At 36.6% G+C, this 22,857-nt stretch overlaps 1 protein-coding gene across 2 annotated transcripts; it reads left to right on the forward strand.

The window, feature by feature from the left end:
* The first annotated feature begins 15,833 nt into the window (after positions 1-15,833).
* On the forward strand, positions 15,834-17,837 carry LOC111985937 (F-box/FBD/LRR-repeat protein At4g26340). Of its 2 annotated transcripts, XM_065770163.1 has the most exons (4): positions 15,834-16,236; positions 16,777-16,942; positions 17,045-17,188; positions 17,274-17,837. In XM_065770163.1, exons 1-4 carry the CDS (start codon positions 15,956-15,958, stop codon positions 17,565-17,567), a joined length of 885 nt encoding a protein of 294 aa, XP_065626235.1. In that variant the 5' UTR covers positions 15,834-15,955; the 3' UTR covers positions 17,568-17,837. The 2 variants fall into 2 exon arrangements, with proteins under 2 accessions (XP_065626235.1, XP_023873350.1); XM_024017582.2 differs by having other exon boundaries at positions 15,834-16,942.
* Positions 17,838-22,857: the final 5,020 nt, after the last annotated feature.

A 22,857-nucleotide genomic window follows, 5' to 3' on the forward strand; every position in this document is an offset into this window, starting at 1 on the left:
CTCCAAGTCCAAGTTCCCCATGTCAACGCCAGTTGGGTGCTTGACCATATATCTCCGAAGAAGTTCAAAGCCTTTAAAATACCAACTGAAAAGCACAGTATTGTACTCTTTAGTGGTTTGAAAGGCCTCAACGAACCTAGCCGCAATGGTCTTCAGCAATTCCTTAGAGCTCTGAAGCTACTCATCCTTCTCCAAGTTCAGCTGGCGCTCAACTCTAAGGTCGTCACCTAAACCCTTGACCTTCTCCTTTAAAGTAGTAGCTTCGTCCATAGAGTCGATAAGGTTCTTTTTCAGCTTTGAGTTCTCACTTTCCAGAGCTTGCACCTTTGATGAAAGGGATGCCAGCTTAGCCTCTTGAGTAAGATACTCAGAAGTAATGTGTAAGCTCTCTCCCAGAACCTGAAAAGAAGTACCAAGTCTTCGGTAAAAAAAAAAAAAAAAAAGGGGTTGCTCATGAAAGAAGTAAAAGCACTTCACCTGAACAAGCTTATGGACGTGGCCACCAGCGACTGTATTAAAGGAGACCTCAGAGAAGGCCTTCAGGTCATCAGCCGTCATAATGCTGTGGGCCCGTTCAACTGCCAACTTCTCGTCCCCCCAGATTGTTGAGCGACCAACATCCTCTTTCTCTTTCTCTTTCTCTTTCCCCGTCAAGCGTGGCCTCTTGGAGACGGGCATGGGAAGCTCCTCCACTGAAGTAGATGGAGAAGCGGTCCTCGTCGTCTCAGTGCCGAAGACAAGGGGAGTGACTGAAGCTGGCGGAGTGGCAGAAAGACCCCTCCCTACTACACACACGGTCTTTTTTCCTATGTTGGACAAGGGCTCGTCCTTCTTTGCCCTCATCTTCGCATACATATCTTTATTGAATTTGGACGTCATCTCTGTCAAAAGAAGAACATTAGTCCCGAAGAAAAGCACAAGAAAGAAAGGTCAATACTGACGAAGCTAGAACTCACTCTTTTTTCCTTCTATGTTAAGATTTTTCAAAACAAAGGCAGAGGGCTCAGGCCCGAGGCAGTAGAACGCAAGAGTTCTGGGATCAACGAGATTGTCCCAGCTCTCGATTGTCTGCGCGTACTTGATAGTCTTCTGCACACGTTCTCTATACCTGCTCTTAAGCTTTGGTCGTCTTTTGACTAAAAAAAAAAAAGGGAGAGGATGTTAGCGGCCATAATTGTACGCACGACTGAATTCAAGAAACGAAGAAGAAATATAGACGCACTTAAAGTCGGGGTTTCCCACCGACGACGTAACACCGGGAGATCACCCCAAACCTCGCCCGAGGGTGTCTCAAAATCGTCCCCAGACACATAGAAGAATCTGGATTTCCAATACCTGAATGACGAAGGTAAATTTTTGACAATCCTAGTCCTCCTCTCCCAAGGCACTAGTTCATAATACCCATGTTCCTTTGATGCTTTCAAACGATACAAATACACCAATTCGTCAACCCTGATCATATCCCCGTCATTAGCTGCTAGCCATATCCCCATACAGCTGACTAAAATTCTCCACGAATTGGGCATAAGTTGCCCCGGAGCGATACCAAAGTGATCTAACAGCTCCATCAAGAAAGGATGGATGGGAAACCTCAACCCATAAGTGAAGGCAGCCTCGTAAAAGCATACCTCACCTGGGAATAAGTGACACGCCCGGTCTTCCCCACTGGGTAGACGAACCCTAACTCGATCCGGAAACTGGAATCTATCTCTAAACCTCGCCAAGGTGTTAGCGTCTAGCCCACACTCCTCTCCTAGAGCATAAAAAGCCCTAACCTCTCAGGGGCCAGAGACGGCGGTATCTTCCTCCGCTGGGCCGCCGTTGGACGACAACCCAGTTTCAAGCTCGCTCGACCTAACTTCAGACATACCTACTCTCACTCCAACCTCGTTCACAAACCAATCTAAAGACTGACGAAGCAAAGGCAACAAATCAGCCACAGCAACACTCAGACAGTTACCCTAAAAAACAAAATCCTCAATATTTGAGGAAACCCCTAAAGACCCTCCTAAGCGAGCAAAAAGGAATGAAATTGAGGGGCAAGCTATCCTAACCTCAGAGCTACTGACCATGAAAACCAAATAAAAGACACAACGGCGAACTAAACCCCCATGGAATTTAGAACAAACGAAAAGAGAAAAAAGAAAAAGATTAGATGCAAAACCACAACAAGGCGAAGAAGAGTAACACAGGAAAATGGGCGTACCTTAAGGAAGCGATCAGAAGAGGAAGCACCACCACGCCGATTGCCAGTTCGGAGAAAGGTTGCAGAGAGAGGTCGTCGGAGAGGATGATCAAAGCAAATGATTGAAGGATTTTTAAAAAAAGTGAACAAGAAGAAGTTTTAAACTAAGGCTTTGGAAAACTAAAAAAATCAGCGGGAAGCCCAATAGTCCCACCAAATCAAAGCATTAACTCCACCCACCGGCGCGTGCCATGTATGCCACGATTTGCGAAACGCTGCCACTTTGCAATTAATGTGGATCGAAGTCCCAAACAACACTCGTAAACTGTAAACTCTTCACATTCTATGATCGCCATTTAAATAACGAACACAGAATCGGGGGGCAACTGACGGGGATGACGAGTTCATTTACACATGGACAATCCCATTAACACGGACAAGTCCAAACTCTGGCTAGGTGAGTCAATTATATGCTTTACTGACGAAGACATCCAGACCATTCAATGCAAGCAATCAAATCCAAAACGGTTACAGGGACAACTGTACAATTCGTTGAAGGACAGTGATAACACATTAAACGGCCCCAGACGTTACCAGAAGGAGCATTAAGACCTCCATAACTACCCCAACGGCTAGAGGCCACAAGAAGATATATAAGTCCCAGACATCGCCAAAAAAAGGGAGAGACAAGTAAGAAAGGAGATTGTTTATTTGCTTTTCTGTTCATCTTATATTGCTTTTCTTTCAAGAAAGTTTCATATTCTGACTTTTGCATCGGAGGCGTTGTGGCAGGCACCACACCGGTGACCATCTGTGGAAGTTGAAGGATTATCTCCATCCGACGAACAGTACCGACGAATTCACACTCATCAAGTACTGACGAGTTCACACTCATCAAGTACTGACGAGTTCACACTCATCAATGATGATGATAGTTATAGGCCTAGATCAAGGACTCCTCCCAGTAAGTCTTTCTCTTGTGATAAGGATTATCATTATAGGCAAAGGAGCAGAAGCTCGTCTCACAGGGGCTTGGGAAATGATGCTATGAGTAGGGCCTTGCACCAAATTTCTAAATCACCACTCACACGGAGGATTCAAGGGGGAAAAATTCCTCAGTGATTTACTCAGCCAACATTTACCATGTATAATGGTGTGACGGATCCAGTGGAGCATGTTAGCTATTTTAATCAGAGAATGATTGTCCACTCGAAGAATGAGGCCTTAATATGCAAGATATTCCCATCTAGCTTGGGACCGATGGTGATGAGATGGTTTGATGGGTTGGAAGAAGGATCAATTAGCTTTTTTCAAGAGCTTACCAGGGCTTTTGGGGCCCGATTTGTTACTTGTAGTAGGATTCCTCGTCCCTTGGATTCCTTGCTATTTATGGCCATGCGAGAGGGAGAGACCCTGAAGACGTATTCAAATAAGTACTAAGAGATTTTTAATGAGATAGATGGAAATTTCGATGATGCAGCAATAAGGACATTTAAGGTCGGCCTGCCTGCTGAGCGCGATTTGAGGAAATCTTTGACAAAGAAGCTTGCCCGAATTGTACATTAGTTCATGGATCGAATTGATGAGTACAAACGGGTTGAGGAAGATCAGCAACAAGGAAAGGGGAAGGTGAATGTAATTCCCCAAGACCAAAGAGATTTTAGGTCATAGAGGTATAATAATAATCTGCCTAAGAGGGATTTTGCTGGACATACTGGGTCTGCTACTGCCTAGGTAGTCAGCACTGTGTTCAGGGAGCCTGTGCACTAAATCTTGGAGAAAATAAAGAATGAACCATACTTTAAGTGGCCAAAAAAGATGGGAGGAGACCCTATGAAGCGTAATCAAAGTCTTCATTGTCAGTACCATCAGGGCTGAAGACACACTACAGAAGAGTGCAGGACTTTACGTGATCATCTGGAGCAACTAGTCAAAATTGGGAAGTTAAAGCAATTCTTGTACCAACCCAATGGGTAGGGGAGCCAAGCAGGGTTTGCATATTAGAGGGATGCTTCCTTAAGACTACCCTTGGGGACAATCAATGTTATTCTTGCTACCCTAGGTCGGACTGGTTTTTATCCATCAAGGGTTATGTCCATAACAAGGCCACAAGCTAAGGATTTGATCCCTGATTCTAAGAGGGGGGAGAATGGAAGTCCGACCAACTCTAAGCTTTTCTGATGATGATAAAGTGGGAACTTTTTAGCCATGTGATGATGCCTTGGTGCTCACCCTTCGAATAGAGGGATATGATATGAAGAGAGTTTTGGTAGATTAGGGTAGCGGTGTAGAGATCATGTACCTTGACCTATACAAGGGGCTCAAGCTAAAGCCCAGGGACTTGGTCAGCTATGATTCCCCTTTGATAGGGTTTGATGGGAAGACAATTATCTCAAGGGGCCAAATCAAATTGCCTGTTCAAGCAAGGTTAGAGGTCGTAGAGGTGGATTTTTTGTGGTGGACGCATATTCCCCCTACACAGCTATTATGGCGAGACCTTAGCTTCATGCCATAGGGGCTGTCTCTTCCGCTTTGCACTTGAAAGTGACGTACCCTTCAGGGGACTAGGTTGAGGAGTTGATTAAAAGTCAGTCTATGGCCAGAAGTGTTTAGTGGTTGCAATTAGACATCAGTCTGGGGGTGAATCCTCGACTCTTACAGAAAGGGATTTATACCAACCAAAGAAAGCAGTCACATCCTTAGATACTGTGGAAGAGGGGGCAAAGTGTGAAGAGTTAGAAAAAATCATCATTGATAATGACGATGAGAAGTATTTCCAAGTGGCAGTTCAGTTGCCTCTTCGAGAGAAGGAAGAACTGGTTGCTTTCCTTAGGAAGAACATTGATGTGTTTGCATGGAGTGCTTATGAAGCTCCCGGGGTGGATTCGAATTTCATCTGTCATCATTTGAATGTAATCCATCTGTCACCCCTAAGAAGCAACCACCTCAGCACTCTTCTAAAGAACATTTTGATTCTGTTAAAGAAGAGGTGGTGAATCTTAAGCGTGCAGGGGCAATAAAAGAAGTGGTTTACCTAGAGTGGTTGGCCAACATGGTGATGGTAAAGAAAAAGAATGGGAAATAGCGAGTGTGTGTATACTTCACAAATCCGAACAAAGCTTACCCCAAGGATCCCTTCCTGATACCTCGGATAGACCAGTTGGTGGATGCAATGGTTGGCCATCCTTAGATGACCTTTTTGGATGTTTTTCAAGGGTAACATCAGATAAAGTCATGAGGTCTGGAATCCTTGAATGCTTAAGAAAGAGGTCACCATGTTTCTCAAATAAGTATTGGGTTGTACCACACAGTTGTTGTCACTAACCGCAAAAAAATATTTGGGTTTGGAGGCAATGAATGAGCACAACTTGGACATGACACCTTGAGAACAGGCCTTGAACTACTGAAATTTTCATCCAAGAAATGACAAATGACACAAAATATGTTTTAGATAGCGAATGACATTTAGGAAGCTTAGGTATCATAAGCTTTGTGATGACTATTTAATATAACTTTGTATCAGAATTGGACACTAGAAGATTTTTAACTTTGATAACTTTGTATCAGAAATGATGTTTATCCTACATTGGTTGTGTGTGTCTAATATCTACTAGTTATAATCCTAATCTACAACTACAAAGGTTAGACCATTTTGTAGTTGTATTCTGGTTATATAATGTATTATAAAGCTAGTTTAAAACACTAACTGTAGGAAAATATTTGGGTTTTGAGGCAATGAATAAGCACAGCTTGGGCATGACACCTTGAGAACAAGCCTTGAACCTACTGAAATTTTCATCCAAGAAATGACAAATGACACAAAATCTGTTTTAAATAGCGAATGAAATTTAGGAAGCTCAGCTATAATAAGCTTTGCGATGACTATTTAATATAAGTTTGTATCATAATTGAACACTAGAAGATTTTTAACTTTGATAACTTTGCATCAGAAGGGATGTTCGCTGATTATAACCTTAATCTACAACTACAAAAGTTAGGCCTTTTTGTAGTTGTACTCTGGTTATATAATGTATTATAAACCTAGTTTAAAATACTAGTATTACTATTTTTGTGTGTGTTCTAATAAGTATTACTGTTTACTTAAAAAAAAAAAAATTTTTTTGGTCATTCTTGTTGAATTGCATTTTTTTAAAAAAGAATTGTGAATGTATGTTAAATTATTGTTGTCTTTAAAATTAATTTTGGATCATCTAAAACTTTCTTTCTTCTATTAATTACTAGATAATGTTCCATGCAATGCTCGGATACTTTGCAAATTCTTTTTAAATAATTTTTATGTTTTTTAAGACTTATTTGTAATACTCATTTTGTTGTATAATATTTATGTTCTCCAACAATATTGCTGAATGCTTTAAAACTTGATCTTCTTAATTCATATTTTATATAATAAAAAAGTGTCATAGAATTTGTTTTTGAATATTGAGGGGAATTACTTTACTAATCTAGATTTATGAGGTTGGAACAGTCTAGTTTTTCGACATTTCTAAGAGACTAACATATTATAACATTTGTAAACTTACTTTTTTAAAAACTGATTAAATGATTTTGAAATTTATAAATTAAAATTTTTAGTGTAAAATACATTCATATCCTAAAAAAGTACAGAACTTCAAGCATCCTCCTAAATACTTCCATAAGCACACTCTATTTTCACAACCAAATACTGAGCCACAAATTTCAAACACCCATTTCATTATCTCAACAAAAGAAAATTATTTGTAAGTACTTGCATACAGAGAATGTGATAAAGTAAAGAAAAATATGCTAAAAACACTTTCATTTATCAAGATTTAATTACCTTAAGTTGGACTTCCTTATCCCAATTTTTATTTTTTTTTTTATTTTTAAAAAAACACTCTAAAATAATCATTGACTTTTACTTTCATCATCGTGCTTATAACAATACTGCACTAAATAGTAGTAAAAAAAAATACAAAGAAACCAATAAATTATGAGTTCTAAAATAGAATATAAAAAAACAACTAATTTCATCAATAATAAATTAGAAAGTTTCTTTCTATTTTTCTTAAGTTCTAAAACAAAATACATTTATGACTTTCTCACACCAAAATTCAAAAGACCCAAAGCCAATCATAGCATTTACAAAACCTATAATGTTTAACCTCAATATTAAAACCATAAGTTGTCGTCAATTCAATAAATAACATATGTCATCTTCCTTGGCTTTAGCCAACTCACACGAGTTAAAATTAGATGAGACGATAATGTTGGAGCTAGGTAGGTGTTATTGAAGGGTTGAAGGTAAATGACATCATTTTTGGTTTGTGTGTATTTGAGATGAGATGACATAAAGAATTCTGGGTGGTGTGTATAAAGAAGTAGAAATGCAAGATGTGAAAATACAAGTCCTTATTTTTTTAATTGGAGAAGTCTTGAAACATTGAACCAAAGAGTCTTACAAAGAATCCTTATTCTTTCATTGGAAAAGTCTTGTTTCCTCAAAAAAAAAAAAAAAAAAAAAAAATAGTAATGTTGCCTTGTTTGTTTGTTTGTTTGTTTGTTTGTTTGTTTTTTTTTTTTTTTTTTTTTCTTTAATTCATTCCCAAGTCTTAGGAAAATGCTGTTAACCTTTCTATATTAGTAGGAACGATATGACTGAGCTTCTGATGTTAAAATCAAAATATCTTGAGTGAATTATTGTGGCTGCTTTTCCTGGATTTCTTCGTGTTTATTTTCTCTACACTCTCTTTGGGTTTTTTTGGGAGTTTACATTTCCTTTTTTCTTTTTTTGGGATAAGGTAGAAGACCTTTTTAAAGAAGAGTCATTTGGACTCGACTCTATGTAGTAAAACCTACGGACAACTGATCCCAGCCACAAAAATTAACATTCAGCTGCACACATGGTCCGCCATATCGTACTTTACCTAATCTACATTCCATTATTTTTTGTCAGATTTTTAATTGCATAGAGCTAAAAAGTTCCATGCGATTATTTTTATAGGAAAAATGTGAACTTCAGACTATTTGGGGGTGATCGAAAGATAATTCAACTATCAAGAAGTGCCTCAGTAAACAGTAACGAAAACTCCCCTAAAAGAAAATCTGGCGTCTGAGTTTACCTTGGGCTTCAATCCTCAAGAGAAACACTGTCATCTAGGCTATAATAAAACACGTGTAGAAAATCTTAGTGTTAGTTTTGGCTATATTATATGGGTAGCATTAGCATTAGGCTTTTCAAAGCCACATTTAGCCAAACTCAGCCCGAAAGCTTCATACTTCAAACTCAAAAAATTGTCAAAAAATAATAATAATAATAATAACAACAATGAACAGTGGACTCAATACATTTATTGAGCACTGTTCACTCAATATATCAAAAAAAAAAAAAATCATTTTCTCTGCTCTCTTTGTTAATGATTATTTTAGTACAATAGTATTAGAGTATTGAGGTTAATATAGTAGTCAATAAATAGTAATAAAAGTGGGATTTTCAAACCAAATTTGACTAAAAATGCATTGAGAATGATGTGAATGCTTGTAACAGATTTTGATCAGATTAGTTTCTCTGTTAGTTTAGTTAGTGAAATAAAGAGAAATCCATTGCAAAATGCAAGCAACGAAAATATTTTACAAAATTGTAAATTCAGTTATGGTTGTCAATTGTAAATTTTACTAATTGAGTTGATCATACCCTTAATTAAAATAGGATAAAGTCTAGAGACATAACAGAATGTCACAATACATTCCTTAAAAAATATTAAATAAAAAAAAATGTCTCAGCACTTTTATTTTCAATTGTGGTGAGCAGTGGCAATGCCAATTTGTCTTCATGTGGTTCATTTGTTGAAATGAACCCCCTCATTTGGAGATTTTTTTTTCCCTACATATAGTAGTTTTAAAATATTTTGCTTTGACTACCCTAAAATACTAAAAGAAGTCCAACAACAAATCAATTCAATACCAACCTAGATTTTCGCCTTTTTGGAAAAAAATTTTTTTGACAACAAATCAAATTGATCTATAATCTAGGAAAAAAATAGCAACCCCGACAACAAAAATTAGTAATTTGTCATAAAAAATTAATTAAGTGGATTGTAAAGTATAAATACTAAAAGACAATTAAATGTGAGGTAGTGGAAGTGGGGTATGAGACACTGGAGAGTGGATATAAGATAGAAATTCTACTCTATAATAATCTAAGTGTATATGTGTTTGAAATTATGTCTTAGAGACTTGAACCCTAGCCTGTGACACCCAAAATCTACAACCACACAAACCCACCAAAAAAAAAAAAAAAAACTCTCAAAAATAAATTAACCCAAAACACCCAAAGGTGCCCTCAAACTAATACACTAAACAAAACTTAGACTTTAAACTCTCCCAACACTACTTCGCTCATAACTTTCAAATGTACACACATAGTAAAGCCCTATCAACTATAAGGATGAAGGGCCTAGATATAGGTATTGGGCCGTGGGCTATGTTTGAGGACGTCAAATAACCCAAGGACAAACTAGTACAAGTGAAGGTAGATAGATATTGGGCCGAGGAAGAGATCAGGTCATGATGAGTAAGGGACGTTGTCCAAGGAGAAGTACCTCCTCGGCTAAGCAGGGTGAAGGTCAAAGGTCTGACCATCCATCAAGAATAGGGCAACAGGCAATCGTGCTTTGAAGGATAAACATCAGAGAGGGATGAGACAAAAGAGAGGTGGGAAATATCTGAGAAGAAAGTTGCTACCACCGCATTGAATGCTCTGTATCTAACTCTCTGGCCATATTAATGTGGAGGTAATACTTGAACAGTAACTTTTAGCCTTATAACTACCCACAAAGATTTCAGGAAGGTGCTGATGGGACAAGTATCAAAACTAACAATCTGATCTACATGTGAAGGGCTGAGATGAAAAAAAAGAAGGGAGTATAAAAGGAAGAAGCCCCATTATAGAGGGATGGATCAGAAAAACTAGAGAGAAATCATTGTATACCCAAGAACTGTAATTTTTGTAAAAGTCTCAAAGAAATATATAAGAACAGACATTCCTCAGACCTGACTGATGAGAACTTTTATTATTCAAAATTGTTTTTTTATTCTTTCCAATAATAACTAACCTATTGTGATCACTATTTACCTAACACAATGAAAGTTCAGTTTCAAGCCAACTTTTTAACAAATTCATTATTTTGGGCTCGTTGGGCCATTGACCATCCATTTGGACTTTGGGAGAAAATCGTGTCCTTACAATTGGCGTCGTTTATGAAAAATTGAACATTCTTGAGCTTGTTCAATCATGGCAGGTTCAGGGCCAAACCGTGAAGAATCAGTGGGATTCCAACATCAAGATCAATTCCTTAATCTTGAACGAAGGAAAGACCATGAAGTTAGTGTACACACCACCCATACAAGTAGGAGTCATTCTAGAAGTGGGAGTTATGTGTCCCATGGAGAAAACACCAGGAACATACAACTAGAGATAGATCATTTACGAAGGAAGTTACACCGTAAGCAAAGGAAAGGGACTCCTTTAAGCTCAGAGTCTTACTCAGATGATGATGATGATGATAGTTATAGGCCCAGATCAAGGACTCCTCCCAGTGAGTCTTTCTCTTGTGATGAGGATTATCATTATAGGCAAAGGAGCAGAAGCTCGTCTCACAGGGGCTTGGGAAATGATGCTATGAGTAGGGCCTTGCACCAAATTTCTAAATCACCCCTCACACGGAGGATTGAAGGGGGAAAAAATTCCTCGGTGATTTACTCAGCCAACATTTACCATGTATAATGGTATGATGGATCCAGTGGAGCATGTTAGCCATTTTAATCAGAGAATGACTGTCCACTCGAAGAATGAGACCTTAATATGCAAGGTATTCCCATCTAGCTTGGGACCAGTGGCGATGAGATGGTTTGATGGGTTGGAAGAAGGATCAATTAGCTTTTTTCAAGAGCTTACCAGGGCTTTTGGGGTCCGATTTGTTACTTGTAGTAGGGTTCCTCGTCCCTTGGATTTCTTGCTATCTATGGCCATGCGAGAGGGAAAGACCCTGAAGACGTATTCAAATAAGTACTGAGAGATTTTTAATGAGATAGATGGAAATTTCGATGATGCAGCAATAAGGACATTTAAGGTCGGCTTGCTTGTTAAGCATGATTTGAGGAAATCTTTGACAAAGAAGCCTGCCCGAATTGTACATTAGTTCATGGATCGAATTGATGAGTACAAACAGGTTGAGGAAGATCAGCAACAAGGAAAGGGGAAGGCGAATGTAATTCCCCAGGACCAAAGAGATTTTAGGTCATAGAGGTATAATAATAATCGACCCAAGAGGGATTTTGCTAGACATACTGGGTCTGCTACTGCCTAGGTAGTTAGCACTGTGTTCAGGGAGCTTATGCACCAAATCTTGGAGAAGATAAATAATGAACCATACTTTAAGTGGCCAAATAAGATGGGAGGAGACCTCATGAAGCATAATCAAAGTCTTCATTGTTAGTACCATCAGGGCTGAGGACACACTACAGAAGAGTGCAGGACTTTACATGATCATGTAGAGCAGCTGGTCAAAATTGGGAAGTTAAAACAATTCTTGTACCAACCCAATGTGTAGGGGAGCCAGGCAGGGTCTGCATATCAGATGGATGCTTCCTCAAGCCCACCCTTAGGGACGAATAATGTTATTCTTGCTGCCCTAGATCGGGCTGGTTTTTATCCATCAAGGGTTATGTCCATAGCAAGGCCACAAGCTAAGGATTTGATCCCTGATTCTAAGAGGGGGGAGAATGGAAGTCCGACCAACTTTAAGCTTCTCTGATGAGGATAAAGTGGGAACTTTTCAACCACGTGATGATGCCTTGGTGGTCATCTTTCGGATAGGGGGATATGATGTGAAGAGTGTTTTGGTAGATTAAGGTAACGGTGTAGAGATCATGTACCTTGACCTATACAAGGGGCTCAAGCTAAAGCTCAGGGACTTGGTTAGCTATGATTCCCCTTTGGTGGGGTTTGATGGGAAGACAGTTATCTCAAGGGGCCAGATCAAATTGCCTGTTTAAGCAGGGTTAGAGGTCGTGGAGGTGGATTTTTTGTGGTGGACGCATATTCCCCCTACACAGCTATTATGGCGAGACCTTAGCTTCATGTTATGGAGGCTGTCTCTTCCACTTTGCACTTGAAAGTGACGTACCCTTCAGGGGATTAGGTTGAGGAGTTGATTAAAAGTCAGTCTATGGCTAGAAGTGTTTAGTGGTTGCAATTAGACATCAGTCTGGGGGTGAATCCTCGTCTCTTACAGAAAAGGATTTATACCAACCAAAGAAAGTAGTCACGTCCTCGGATACTGTGGAAGAGGGGGCAAAGTGTGAAGAGTTAGAAAAAATCATCATTGATAATGACGATGAGAAGTATTTCCAAGTGGCAGTTCAGTTGCCTCTTCAAGAGAAGGAAGAACTGGTTGCTTTCCTCAGGAAGAACATTGATGTGTTTGCATGGAGTGCTTATGAAGCTCTCGGGGTGGATTCGAATTTCATCTGTCATCATTTGAATGTAATCTATCTGTCACCTCTAAGAAGCAACCACCTCGGCACTCTTCTAAAAAACATTCTGATGCTGTTAAAGAAGAGGTGGTGAATCTTAAGCGTGCAAGGGCAATAAAAGAAGTGGTTTACCTAGAGTGGTTGGCCAACACGGTGGTGGTAAAGAAAAACAATAGGAAATAGCGAGTGTGTGTAGACTTCACAGATTCAAACAAAGCTTGCCCCAAAGATCCCTTCCTGATACCTCGGATAGACAGTTGGTGGATGCAATGGTTGGCCATCCTTAGATGACCTTTTTGGATGCTTTTCAAGGGTAACATCAGATAAAGTCATGAGGTCTGGAATCCTTGAATGCTTAAGAAAGAGGTCACCATGTTTCTCAAATGAGTATTGGGTTGTACCACACAGTTGTTGTCATTAACTGCATAAAAATATTTGGGTTTGGAGGAAATGAATGAGCACAACTTGGACATGACACCTTGAGAACAGGCCTTGAACTACTGAAATTTTCATCCAAGAAATGACAAATGACACAAAATATGTTTTAGATAGCGAATGACATTTAGGAAGCTTATGTATCATAAGCTTTGTGATGACTATTTAATATAACTTTGTATCAGAATTGGACACTAGAAGATTTTTAACTTTGATAACTTTGTATCAGAAAAGATGTTTATCCTACATTGGTTGTGTGTGTCTAATATCTACTAGTTATAATCCTAATCTACAACTACAAAGGTTAGACCATTTTGTAGTTGTATTTTGGTTATATGATGTATTATAAACCCAGTTTAAAACACTAACTGCAAAAAAATATTTGGGTTTTGAGGCAATGAATAAGCACAGCTTAGGCATGACACCTTGAGAACAAGCCTTGAACCTATTGAAATTTTCATCCAAGAAATGACAAATGACACAAAATTTGTTTTAGATAGCGAATGAAATTTAGGAAGCTCAGCTATCATAAACTTTGCGATGACTATTTAATATAAGTTTGTATCAGAATTGAACACTAGAAGATTTTTAACTTTGATAACTTTGTATCAGAAGGGATGTCCGCTAAGTATAACCCTAATCTACAACTATAAAAGTTAGGCCTTTTTCTAGTTGTACTCTGGTTATATAATGTATTATAAACCTAGTTTAAAACATTAGTATTACTATTTTTTTTTTTTTGTGTTCTAATAAGTATTACTGTTTACTTTAAAAAAAAAAAATTTTTTTGGTCATTCTTGTTGAATTGCATTTTTTTAAAAAAGAATTTTGAATGTATGTTAAATTATTGTTGTCTTTAAAATTAATTTTGTATCATCTAAAACTTTCTTTCTTCTATTAATTACTAGATAATGTTCCATGCAATGCTCGGATATTTTGCAAATTCTTTTTAAATAATTTTTATGTTTTTTAAGACTTATTTGTAATACTCATTTTGTTGTATAATATTTATGTTCTCCAACAATATTGTTGAATGCTTTAAAACTTGATCTTCTTAATTCATATTTTATATAATAAAAAAGTGTCATAGAATTTGTTTTTGAATATTGAGGGGAATTACTTTACTAATCTAGATTTATGAGGTTGGAACAGTCTAGTTTTTCGACATTTCTAAGAGACTAACATATTATAACATTTGTAAACTTACTTTTTTTAAACTGATTAAATGATTTTGAAATTTATAAATTAAAATTTTTAGTGTAAAATACATTCATATCCTAAAAAAGTACAAAACTTCAAGACAACCAAATACTAAGCCACAAATTTCAAACACCCATTTCATTATCTCAACAAAAGAAAATTATTTGTAAGTACTTGCATATAGAGAATGTGATAAAGTAAAGAAAAATATGCTAAAAACACTTTCATTTATCAAGATTTAATTACCTTAAGTTGGACTTCCATATCCCAATTTTTATTTTTATTTTTATTTTTGAAAAAACACTCTAAAATAATCATTGACTTTTACTTTCATCGCCGTGCTTATAACAATACCGCACTAAATAGTAGAAAAAAAAAATACAAAGAAACCAATAAATTATGAGTTCTAAAATAGAATATAAAAAAACAACTAATTTTCATCAATAATAAATTATAAAGTTTCTTTCTATTTTTCTTAAGTTCTAAAACAAAATACATTTATGACTTTCTCACACCAAAATTCAAAAGACCCAAAGCCAATCATATCATTTACAAAACCTATAACATTTAACCTCAATATCAAAACCATAAGTTGTCGTCAGTCAATAAATAACATATGTCATCTTCCTTGGTTTTAGCCAACTCACACGAGTTAAAATCAGATGAGACGATAATGTTGGAGCTAGGTAGGTGTTATTGAAGGGTTGAAGGTAAATGTCATTATTTTTGGTTTGTGTGTATTTGAGATGAGATGGCATAAAGAATTCTGGGTGGTGTATATAAAGAAGTAGAAATGCAAGATGTGAAAATACAAGTCCTTATTTTTTTAATTGAAGAAGTCTTGAAACATTGAACCAAAAAACAAAATGTTCATATTTTTTAATTTTTTCTTATCTCTTATGTGGCTTAAAAGTATTTCAATTATCTGTTCAAAGAGTGAGTCACATGGCAAAATCTCATACTCATCCACATAAAGTCTTTACTTTTATGTATGGAAAAAACTTAGATACAATCCCTTATGAATGTTCCTTAGGTTTCCATTTTAGTTTTCAGCCACCCGTCTAATTGAAATACTTCAACAAACAACATTAAAAAAGACAAAAGCTTTTTCTTTTCTTTTCTTTTTTTCCCTAGCCCAAGATAAAACATCTGCTTCATATCTCTCTTACAGAGCATTGGAGAGCAAAAAAAATTTTTTGGAGAAAAAAACACACAAAAGTGAGATGGAATGAGGCTTTAACACAAAGACATAACACAAAATTCACTCAAAAGTTATGGAAAATTTTAGGGGTTTTTTTGCCCATTAAGCTATATCTACAAACGAATTAATTATGTGACAAATATTGAAACATTTATGTGAATTTCAGATATTTAAATTTTAAAAGTGACCACATAACTGTTTTAATTTTGATCAATCTAATATATTTGCGAAAATAACTTAACGGGCAAATAAAATACCCTAATATATATAAGGGAGGGTGGGGGGCATTAGCAAGATATTAGATATGCCCGTATTCTCTCTTTTGTGTGCGCGCATTTGTGCCGAGCATTTATAGTGGTTTTTGTTTTTCGCAGCTCACTTTCCATTCTAAACTTGTGCCTCGACAAAATCCTAAATGAATGGCTGAATCAACCTCAAAACGCTTGAAACCAACTGACCCAGAAGAAGCAACAGTGGTCGAAGACAGGATAAGCAATCTACCGGACTCTCTCCTCTGCCATATCCTCTCTTTTCTCACAACCAAAGAGGCTGTTGTCACAAGCATTTTGTCGAGCAGGTGGACGACACTCTGGACTCTTGTGCCAAAGCTCGACTTTGACAGCAACGAATTTGGAGAGATTTTTTCTTCAGATGAGGAGGAGCAAAGTCCTAATCATCAAGATCAGTGGAATACTAATAGGTACCATTTTACGTTTGCGCATATCGTGTCCAGGGTCTGGGCTCTTCGCGATCGCAGTCGCAACAATGCGAATCCCATCAAACACTTTCGCCTCTACTGGCGTTCTGATTCTGACCCAATCCATGTCGACACATGGGTTCGCACCGCGATTACGCCTGACTTGGAAGAGCTCGATCTCTTCATTTCTCATCCAAAACCTTTCAACTTCCCCTCTACCTTTTTTAATTACGCTAAATCATTACTAGTTTTGAAATTAAATGGCAAAATTGTTCTTAATCCTCCTTCTTCTTCTTTCGGCTTCCCGAGCCTCAAAACTGTTCATCTTGTCAATGTCCGATTTGCAAACGGCAACACTTTCTCTAAACTCCTCAGTTGCTGCCCGGTCCTCCAAAATTTGTATTTACAAATATATATCAGGGACCGTGATAACTATTTTAAAATCATTGTACCTACACTCAAAACATTACATTTAGTTTTTCTTCGTTTTTGGGACTGCAAACTTGAGATAAATGCCCCAGCTCTCGAGTACCTTTATTGCAGAGGTTGTAGTATTGAAGACATTTTGTTAGGAAATCTGTCTAACTTACTTGAAGCCGACGTTACCGTAGATCATGATGCAAGTAAAGATTATGGAAAAAAGATTAGGGACTTCATCGGAGCACTCTCTAATGTCAAATCCCTTCAGTTGGTCTCAAATTTAACAGAGGTAAAATTTTTATTTTTTTATTTATTTTATAGATGAATAGATAAACACTACTTTTTCTTGGACAATCAGTTATGTTGTTGTGATTATTATGTTGTTGTGCAGTGCCTCTGTTACGCCACTGAAACTGATCTTCCCATGTTTCATAATTTGACTTGCTTAAGCATTCATATTGGTTGTATTTTGTGGGATGTGCTCCTGAATTTGCTTCATCGGGCTCCTAATCTTGCAGTACTAGTCTTTAATACAGTATGTTATGCTCAAGTGATGAATTTTTTTTTTTTCTTTCTTCTCAAATAATCCTGAATTTATCTAAGTAATCTTCTGTTGTCAGGAAAACGTAGAATGGTATAATTTTGATGAGGAATATACTTCCATCATTGTAAGTATGTTCTATGGGGACGTTCCTATGTGTATATCATCGCACCTCCAGACATTTCATTTTAAAGGATTTAAAGGGTCAACGTATGAGCTGGAATTTGTTGAACATATCCTTAAGACTGCAAGATTCTTAAAGACGATGACAGTCTCGTCTGCTCGTATGAATTCAGAGGAGAAGGTTCGTGTTCTCAAGGAGTTATTGATGTTCCCAAGGGAATCCAGGACTTGTCAAGTTGCATTTCTCTGAAGTATATTTTGTTATGATTTCTCTCTCAGTTACTAAAGCACTGTATGTGGTTCATTTGAATCAAGTCAGGTAAAAGTAGGAAGGATAAATCCAACAAGTCTGATTTATTGTGCTTTTAAGTAGTCATGTTGCCTTGTTGTTTTAATTCATTCCCAACTCTTGGGAAAATGTTGTTAGTCTTTCTATTTTAGTAGGAACAATATGACAGAAGTGATGATGCTAAAATCAAAATATCTTGTGAGTGAATTATTGTGGCAGCTTTTCCTGGAAGTCCTCATGTTTATTTTTTATACACTCTCTTTGATTTTTCTTAAGAGTTTCCTTTTTCTTTTTTCTTTTTTGGTGGATAATATACAGAGCCTTTCTAAAGAAGAGTCATATAATTTGCTATTACATTGCCCTTTTGCAACGTAATAGCAAATTATATGGCTCTTCTTTAGAAATATAATTTTGGTTAGTTGGTGTTCTATGTGTAAGTAGGTTGGGGAGAAAGTGAGTAATTTGCTAATACATTGCCCTTTTGCAAGTGAGTAAAGGGATATGATTTTTGGGTTATTCAAAGATCATTGGGTGATGCCTAAGAATGTTGTAGATTTACTAGTTTGCTGGCAAGGTCTGTTGGGATGACATAGACAGTGTAATTTGGAAGGTGGCCATTCCTCATTGTGTGATGCGGTGCATTTAGTGTGAAAGAAATGCTAGAATTTTTTAGGGATGTGAATGGTCTACCTTACAAGTGAAGATGCAATTCTTCCAAACTTTGTTTGAGTGGATAATGGCTACAGGAGTATATCCCTTCCATACTTCATGTTTTAGTTTTCTTTTCAATAAAAATTATTAATTATCAAAAAAAAAAAACTCATTCAATTTATTTTTTAAAAACAATAGCTTTTCTCCCTCGTTCATCCTTTAACCCACTCAAGAAGCAACTAAGCTTGTGTTAGACAGTCATGTGATTTTGTTAGATAGAGCTTCAAATTGGCTTTTGTAAGTTGCCACATTAGAAGTTTGTTTGAGCCTAGATACCATTGGATCATCATATGTTGTTGGGCCAAATCAAATTTCCCAAGTGTTGACAAAAGCCTCCCAGCCAACAAACAATCCAGCATAATAAGCATCCTGAATAGTCACCAATGCTTCCTTATCCATGTGACATGATGGCATCAGGACCATTTGATGCTCAGTTGTATTACATTAAAAGAACTGATTAGCCTTGTATGTCCAGGAGGCTGGATCATCTCCTTGGAATCTGGGGAAGTCAAATTTCGAGGGCTTGATTTGGCATACCAATGCAGACTCTGAAGCTGTTGAATTGCTAGGAATGTGGTAGCCTTGTGACCCTGATTGCTACTTCGTTTCTTCTGATTCAGCAATTTTCTGCATAAACAAATTAGTAGACTATAACTGTTTTTGAATTTCTTGTAATGCCTGTTGTGGTGATCAATGATCTTGGTTAAGGCTGCAATCTTTTCATTGTTTTGAGAAGTTGATCTAGTTTCTGTCATCAGGAGGGTGATAGGATAGAACTGCTATGATACCAAATGTTAAGGTCTAGCTGGCCTCAACTGTTTAAAGGGAATTAGATTTTTCTTAGGGTAGAGTTTAGATGATATTTGGGGTAGGTTACTTCAAGGGAACCTGGCCTCCTAAAGAAAAGAGAGTTTAGAGAAGAGTTTAGAACTTGGAAAGAATCTTATTACTTCAAGGAATATCCCATACAATCTGACCTAGTCCTTTTAACAGGCTATTCAAATCAATCTTCTAACTACCTGATAGTTGGTAGTTAGTTAGTGTAACACTCCCCAACAGCTTAACTAACTCCTAATTTACAACATGCTGAATAGTTGTTTTTCACATTGTTGATTATAGAGCTAGTTAGCTGCATCAAAGCCTAGTACTTTACAAGTGTCCTCCAATTATAGCAAGAATAAGCAGAGTACAAGCAAGCTAACAAAGACTAGTGTAAACTAATTACAGGTAACTAAAAAGCTCAAGTACAGGTATCAATACAATGCAGCAACAACTACACTCATGCAGCGGTGATAAAGAAGCAGCCATGTAACTGGCACACAGTAACTCAACTATCTCAGCTGATGCAGACAGCAGGTGGCAGATTATGCAGTAATGAAACTAGCAAACAGGTTATGCAGCAATAGACAACAGGCATATCAGAAGCATAGTGGGCAGCTAGTTCAATCTTGAGGGTCATAGCATTTTTCTTTTTTGGGCTCAACCCTTAAATTGCCATCCTTCAGCAGTTAGAGTTCAATATCATAAATAGTTACTATCGTCCTTCATTTCTCTCATCTCAAGTCTAACTTTTAAAGCTTACCTAATTTTGGATTTTAATTTATCCATGAATATATTAGTTAGCTTTCGATATTTTGTCTATCAAAAATAATTTATCCATGAATATTTTTCTTTTCTTTTAAAATTCTTCGGTTGTCATCACTTGATTTAAAAACTCATCAATCTGATTTTTTAAACAGTTGCATTTCCTCCTTATTCCAAACCGTATGACATCTTCTTTCTCAATCTCTAATCTCTCTATGACAAATAGAACTAAGGCTTACTCAATACTGGGATCCTATGATTTGGAAACCTATACTTCATAGAGATATGGAGGTACTCTAAATGTCTGTTTCATTTTTGTTCCCTATAGTTTAAGAATTTTTCAACTACATTTTGTTTATTTTATTAAGGAGAGAGTTTTGAATTTGATGTGATTTTTTTTTTTTCATTTTGGATTTGAATTGTGTGTGTGTGTGTGTGTGTGTGTGTGTGTTTTTATTTTTATTTTTATTTTTTTTCAGTTTTGGACCTTAAAAGTGTGTTTTTTTTTTCTTCAATTATAAATATTTTTGAGGTATGCTTTCTTTGTTTTAGATATTAGAGAATGTTGTAGGATACACATACAAAATTACAACAAAGCACCACAATACACCAAAATTAACGAGATTTGGTTTACTCCAAACCTACATTCACAGGCAACGCTAACCAAAAATCACTATTAATAAATTGAATGACAACCGCATAAACTCTCACAAAAAACTCTCAAACATAAATTAACCCAAAACACTCAAATATGTGCTCAAACTAACACACTAAACACTAACAGAACTTAGTCTTTTAAATCTCCCTACACTAAACTTTTCTCATAACTTTCACACACATGCACACATAGTAAAGTCACACCACCATTCTATTTATAGAAATTAATGTATATAATTACTATGACATCTGCCGATCTAGGTACTACTTATCTTCTTTTAGTCATTCCTATCTGCCTATAATTTGTCTTTGTGCATCTCCCATGTACTAGTAGGTAACCGATCGCTTTATGGCTTTGGGTGGATGGGTATTGGTAGCCTTGGGTTCCTAGAATGGGGGAGTCTCTGATAAAGTCATGAGGCTTGGAATCCTTGAATGCTTAGGAGGTCACCATGTTTCTCAAATTAGTACTGGGTTGGACCACACAGTTGTCACTAATCATGGAAAAATCTTTGGGTTTGGAGACAATGAAAGAGCACAGCTTGGGCATGACACCTTGAGAACATGCCTTGAACCTACTCAAATTTTCTTCCATGAAATGAGAGATGACACAAATGTTGTTTCAGATAGCGAACGAAATTCAGGGAGTTACCATCTACTTTGTGTTGGTTATTTATTGTAACTCTATATCAAAAGTGAACACTAGAAGATTTTTATTTTTATTTTTTGAATTGCATTTATATATATATGTGTGTGTGTACCCCACAAAAGATGCTGCTTTTGATAAAGTTGATTTCTAATGATTATGGTTACTTTGTTACTTTTGGCACAAAATGCCAAAATGGTGAAAACTGGTTCTTTGAACTGAAGTTCCAGGCTCCTGCTATCTTGAGTTGAAAAGTGAAAAGTTACTGTTCACTTTTATTAATCACTGTTACTGTTCACTAGTACTGCTCTTGTTATTGTACACTTTTACTGTTCATTATGCTTTTTTTGCCTATATAAGGGGGTATGTCCCTTATGTTAAAACTCATAATTTTCCTCTAGAGTTTTCTTAAGAGAATTCCTTAGGGAGAGTTCCTTTTAGGCATATTTCTCCTCTTTAGGATTTTCCTCTAGAATTTCCTCTACTATTTTCCTACAAATCTTATAACTAGAACTAGTTTCAAGCCTTGTACCTATTGAGATCCTGTATCTACTACTGCTATAAGTACCGTTGTCTATTTTCAATAATAACTACTTTCTGCTTTGTGTTTATTATACTTGCTGCTACTACCTTCTTGACTTATTCTATTTTGATTATTTTAATTTTCAAATTGTTGCTACTGCCTTCTTTGTTGGTTTTACTTTGATTACATATTGTTTACTTTAATTACATATAATATTATTGTGCTTCTGCCTTCAGCGCTGTGTTCTGCCCCCTTTAAAATATAAAAGGAATTGTGAATACATGTTGAATTATTGTTGTATTTAAGATTAATTTTGTAGCACCCAAAACTTCCTTTCTTCTAGTAATTATTTGCTGTGAGATTTTTAATTGCATAGAAAGCTAAAAAGTTCTGCATGGTTATTTTAATAGGCAGAATATGAACCTGGGTTCTTTGAGAGGGATTGGAAGAGAATTCAACTCTCAAGAACAACCTCAGTAACAGTAAGCAGTAACCAAAACTCCTCTACAAGAAAATATGTCGCTTGGGTTTGCCTTGGGCTTCAACCCTCGAGAAGAAGTACCTCAGTAATCAAAACTCACCTAAGAGTTCATAAAAAAAAAAAAATAAAATAAAAACTCACCTAAGAGAAAATCTATCATATAGGCTATGATAAAGCACATGTAGAAAATCTCAGAGCTAGTTTTAGTTTCTGTTTATATGATTAGCATTAGCATTTGGCTTTTCAAAACCACATTTTGCCTAAATTTTCACAAAACTCACGCAAAAGCTTCATGAATCGATAAATTGTCGAAAATTTTGTAACAATGAACAGTGGGCCCAAAACATTTATTGAGCACTATTCACTCAATACATCAAAATATAATTCTTTTAGTTCATTTTCTCACATCTCTCTCTGTGTTTGACTATTTGAGTAGAATAGTGTTTGAAACTTTTGGAGCAAAATCAAATTATTCTAAATCTGATGGATTTAAATTGCAATTTAGTCTATTATTTGCTTTAATCATGTTCCATTATCTAAGACATAGCCTTGCCCTTGTGTGCTAGGGGTTCTGCCATCAACGGCTTATATAGGTAGGTGGATTCGTTAGCAAAATTTCATTTGGCTATGAATCACAACATGCAAAGTA

This window comes from Quercus suber, unplaced genomic scaffold (assembly GCF_002906115.3).
Source record: "Quercus suber isolate HL8 unplaced genomic scaffold, Cork oak 2.0 scaffold_3B, whole genome shotgun sequence".
Classification (NCBI taxonomy): domain Eukaryota; kingdom Viridiplantae; phylum Streptophyta; class Magnoliopsida; order Fagales; family Fagaceae; genus Quercus; species Quercus suber.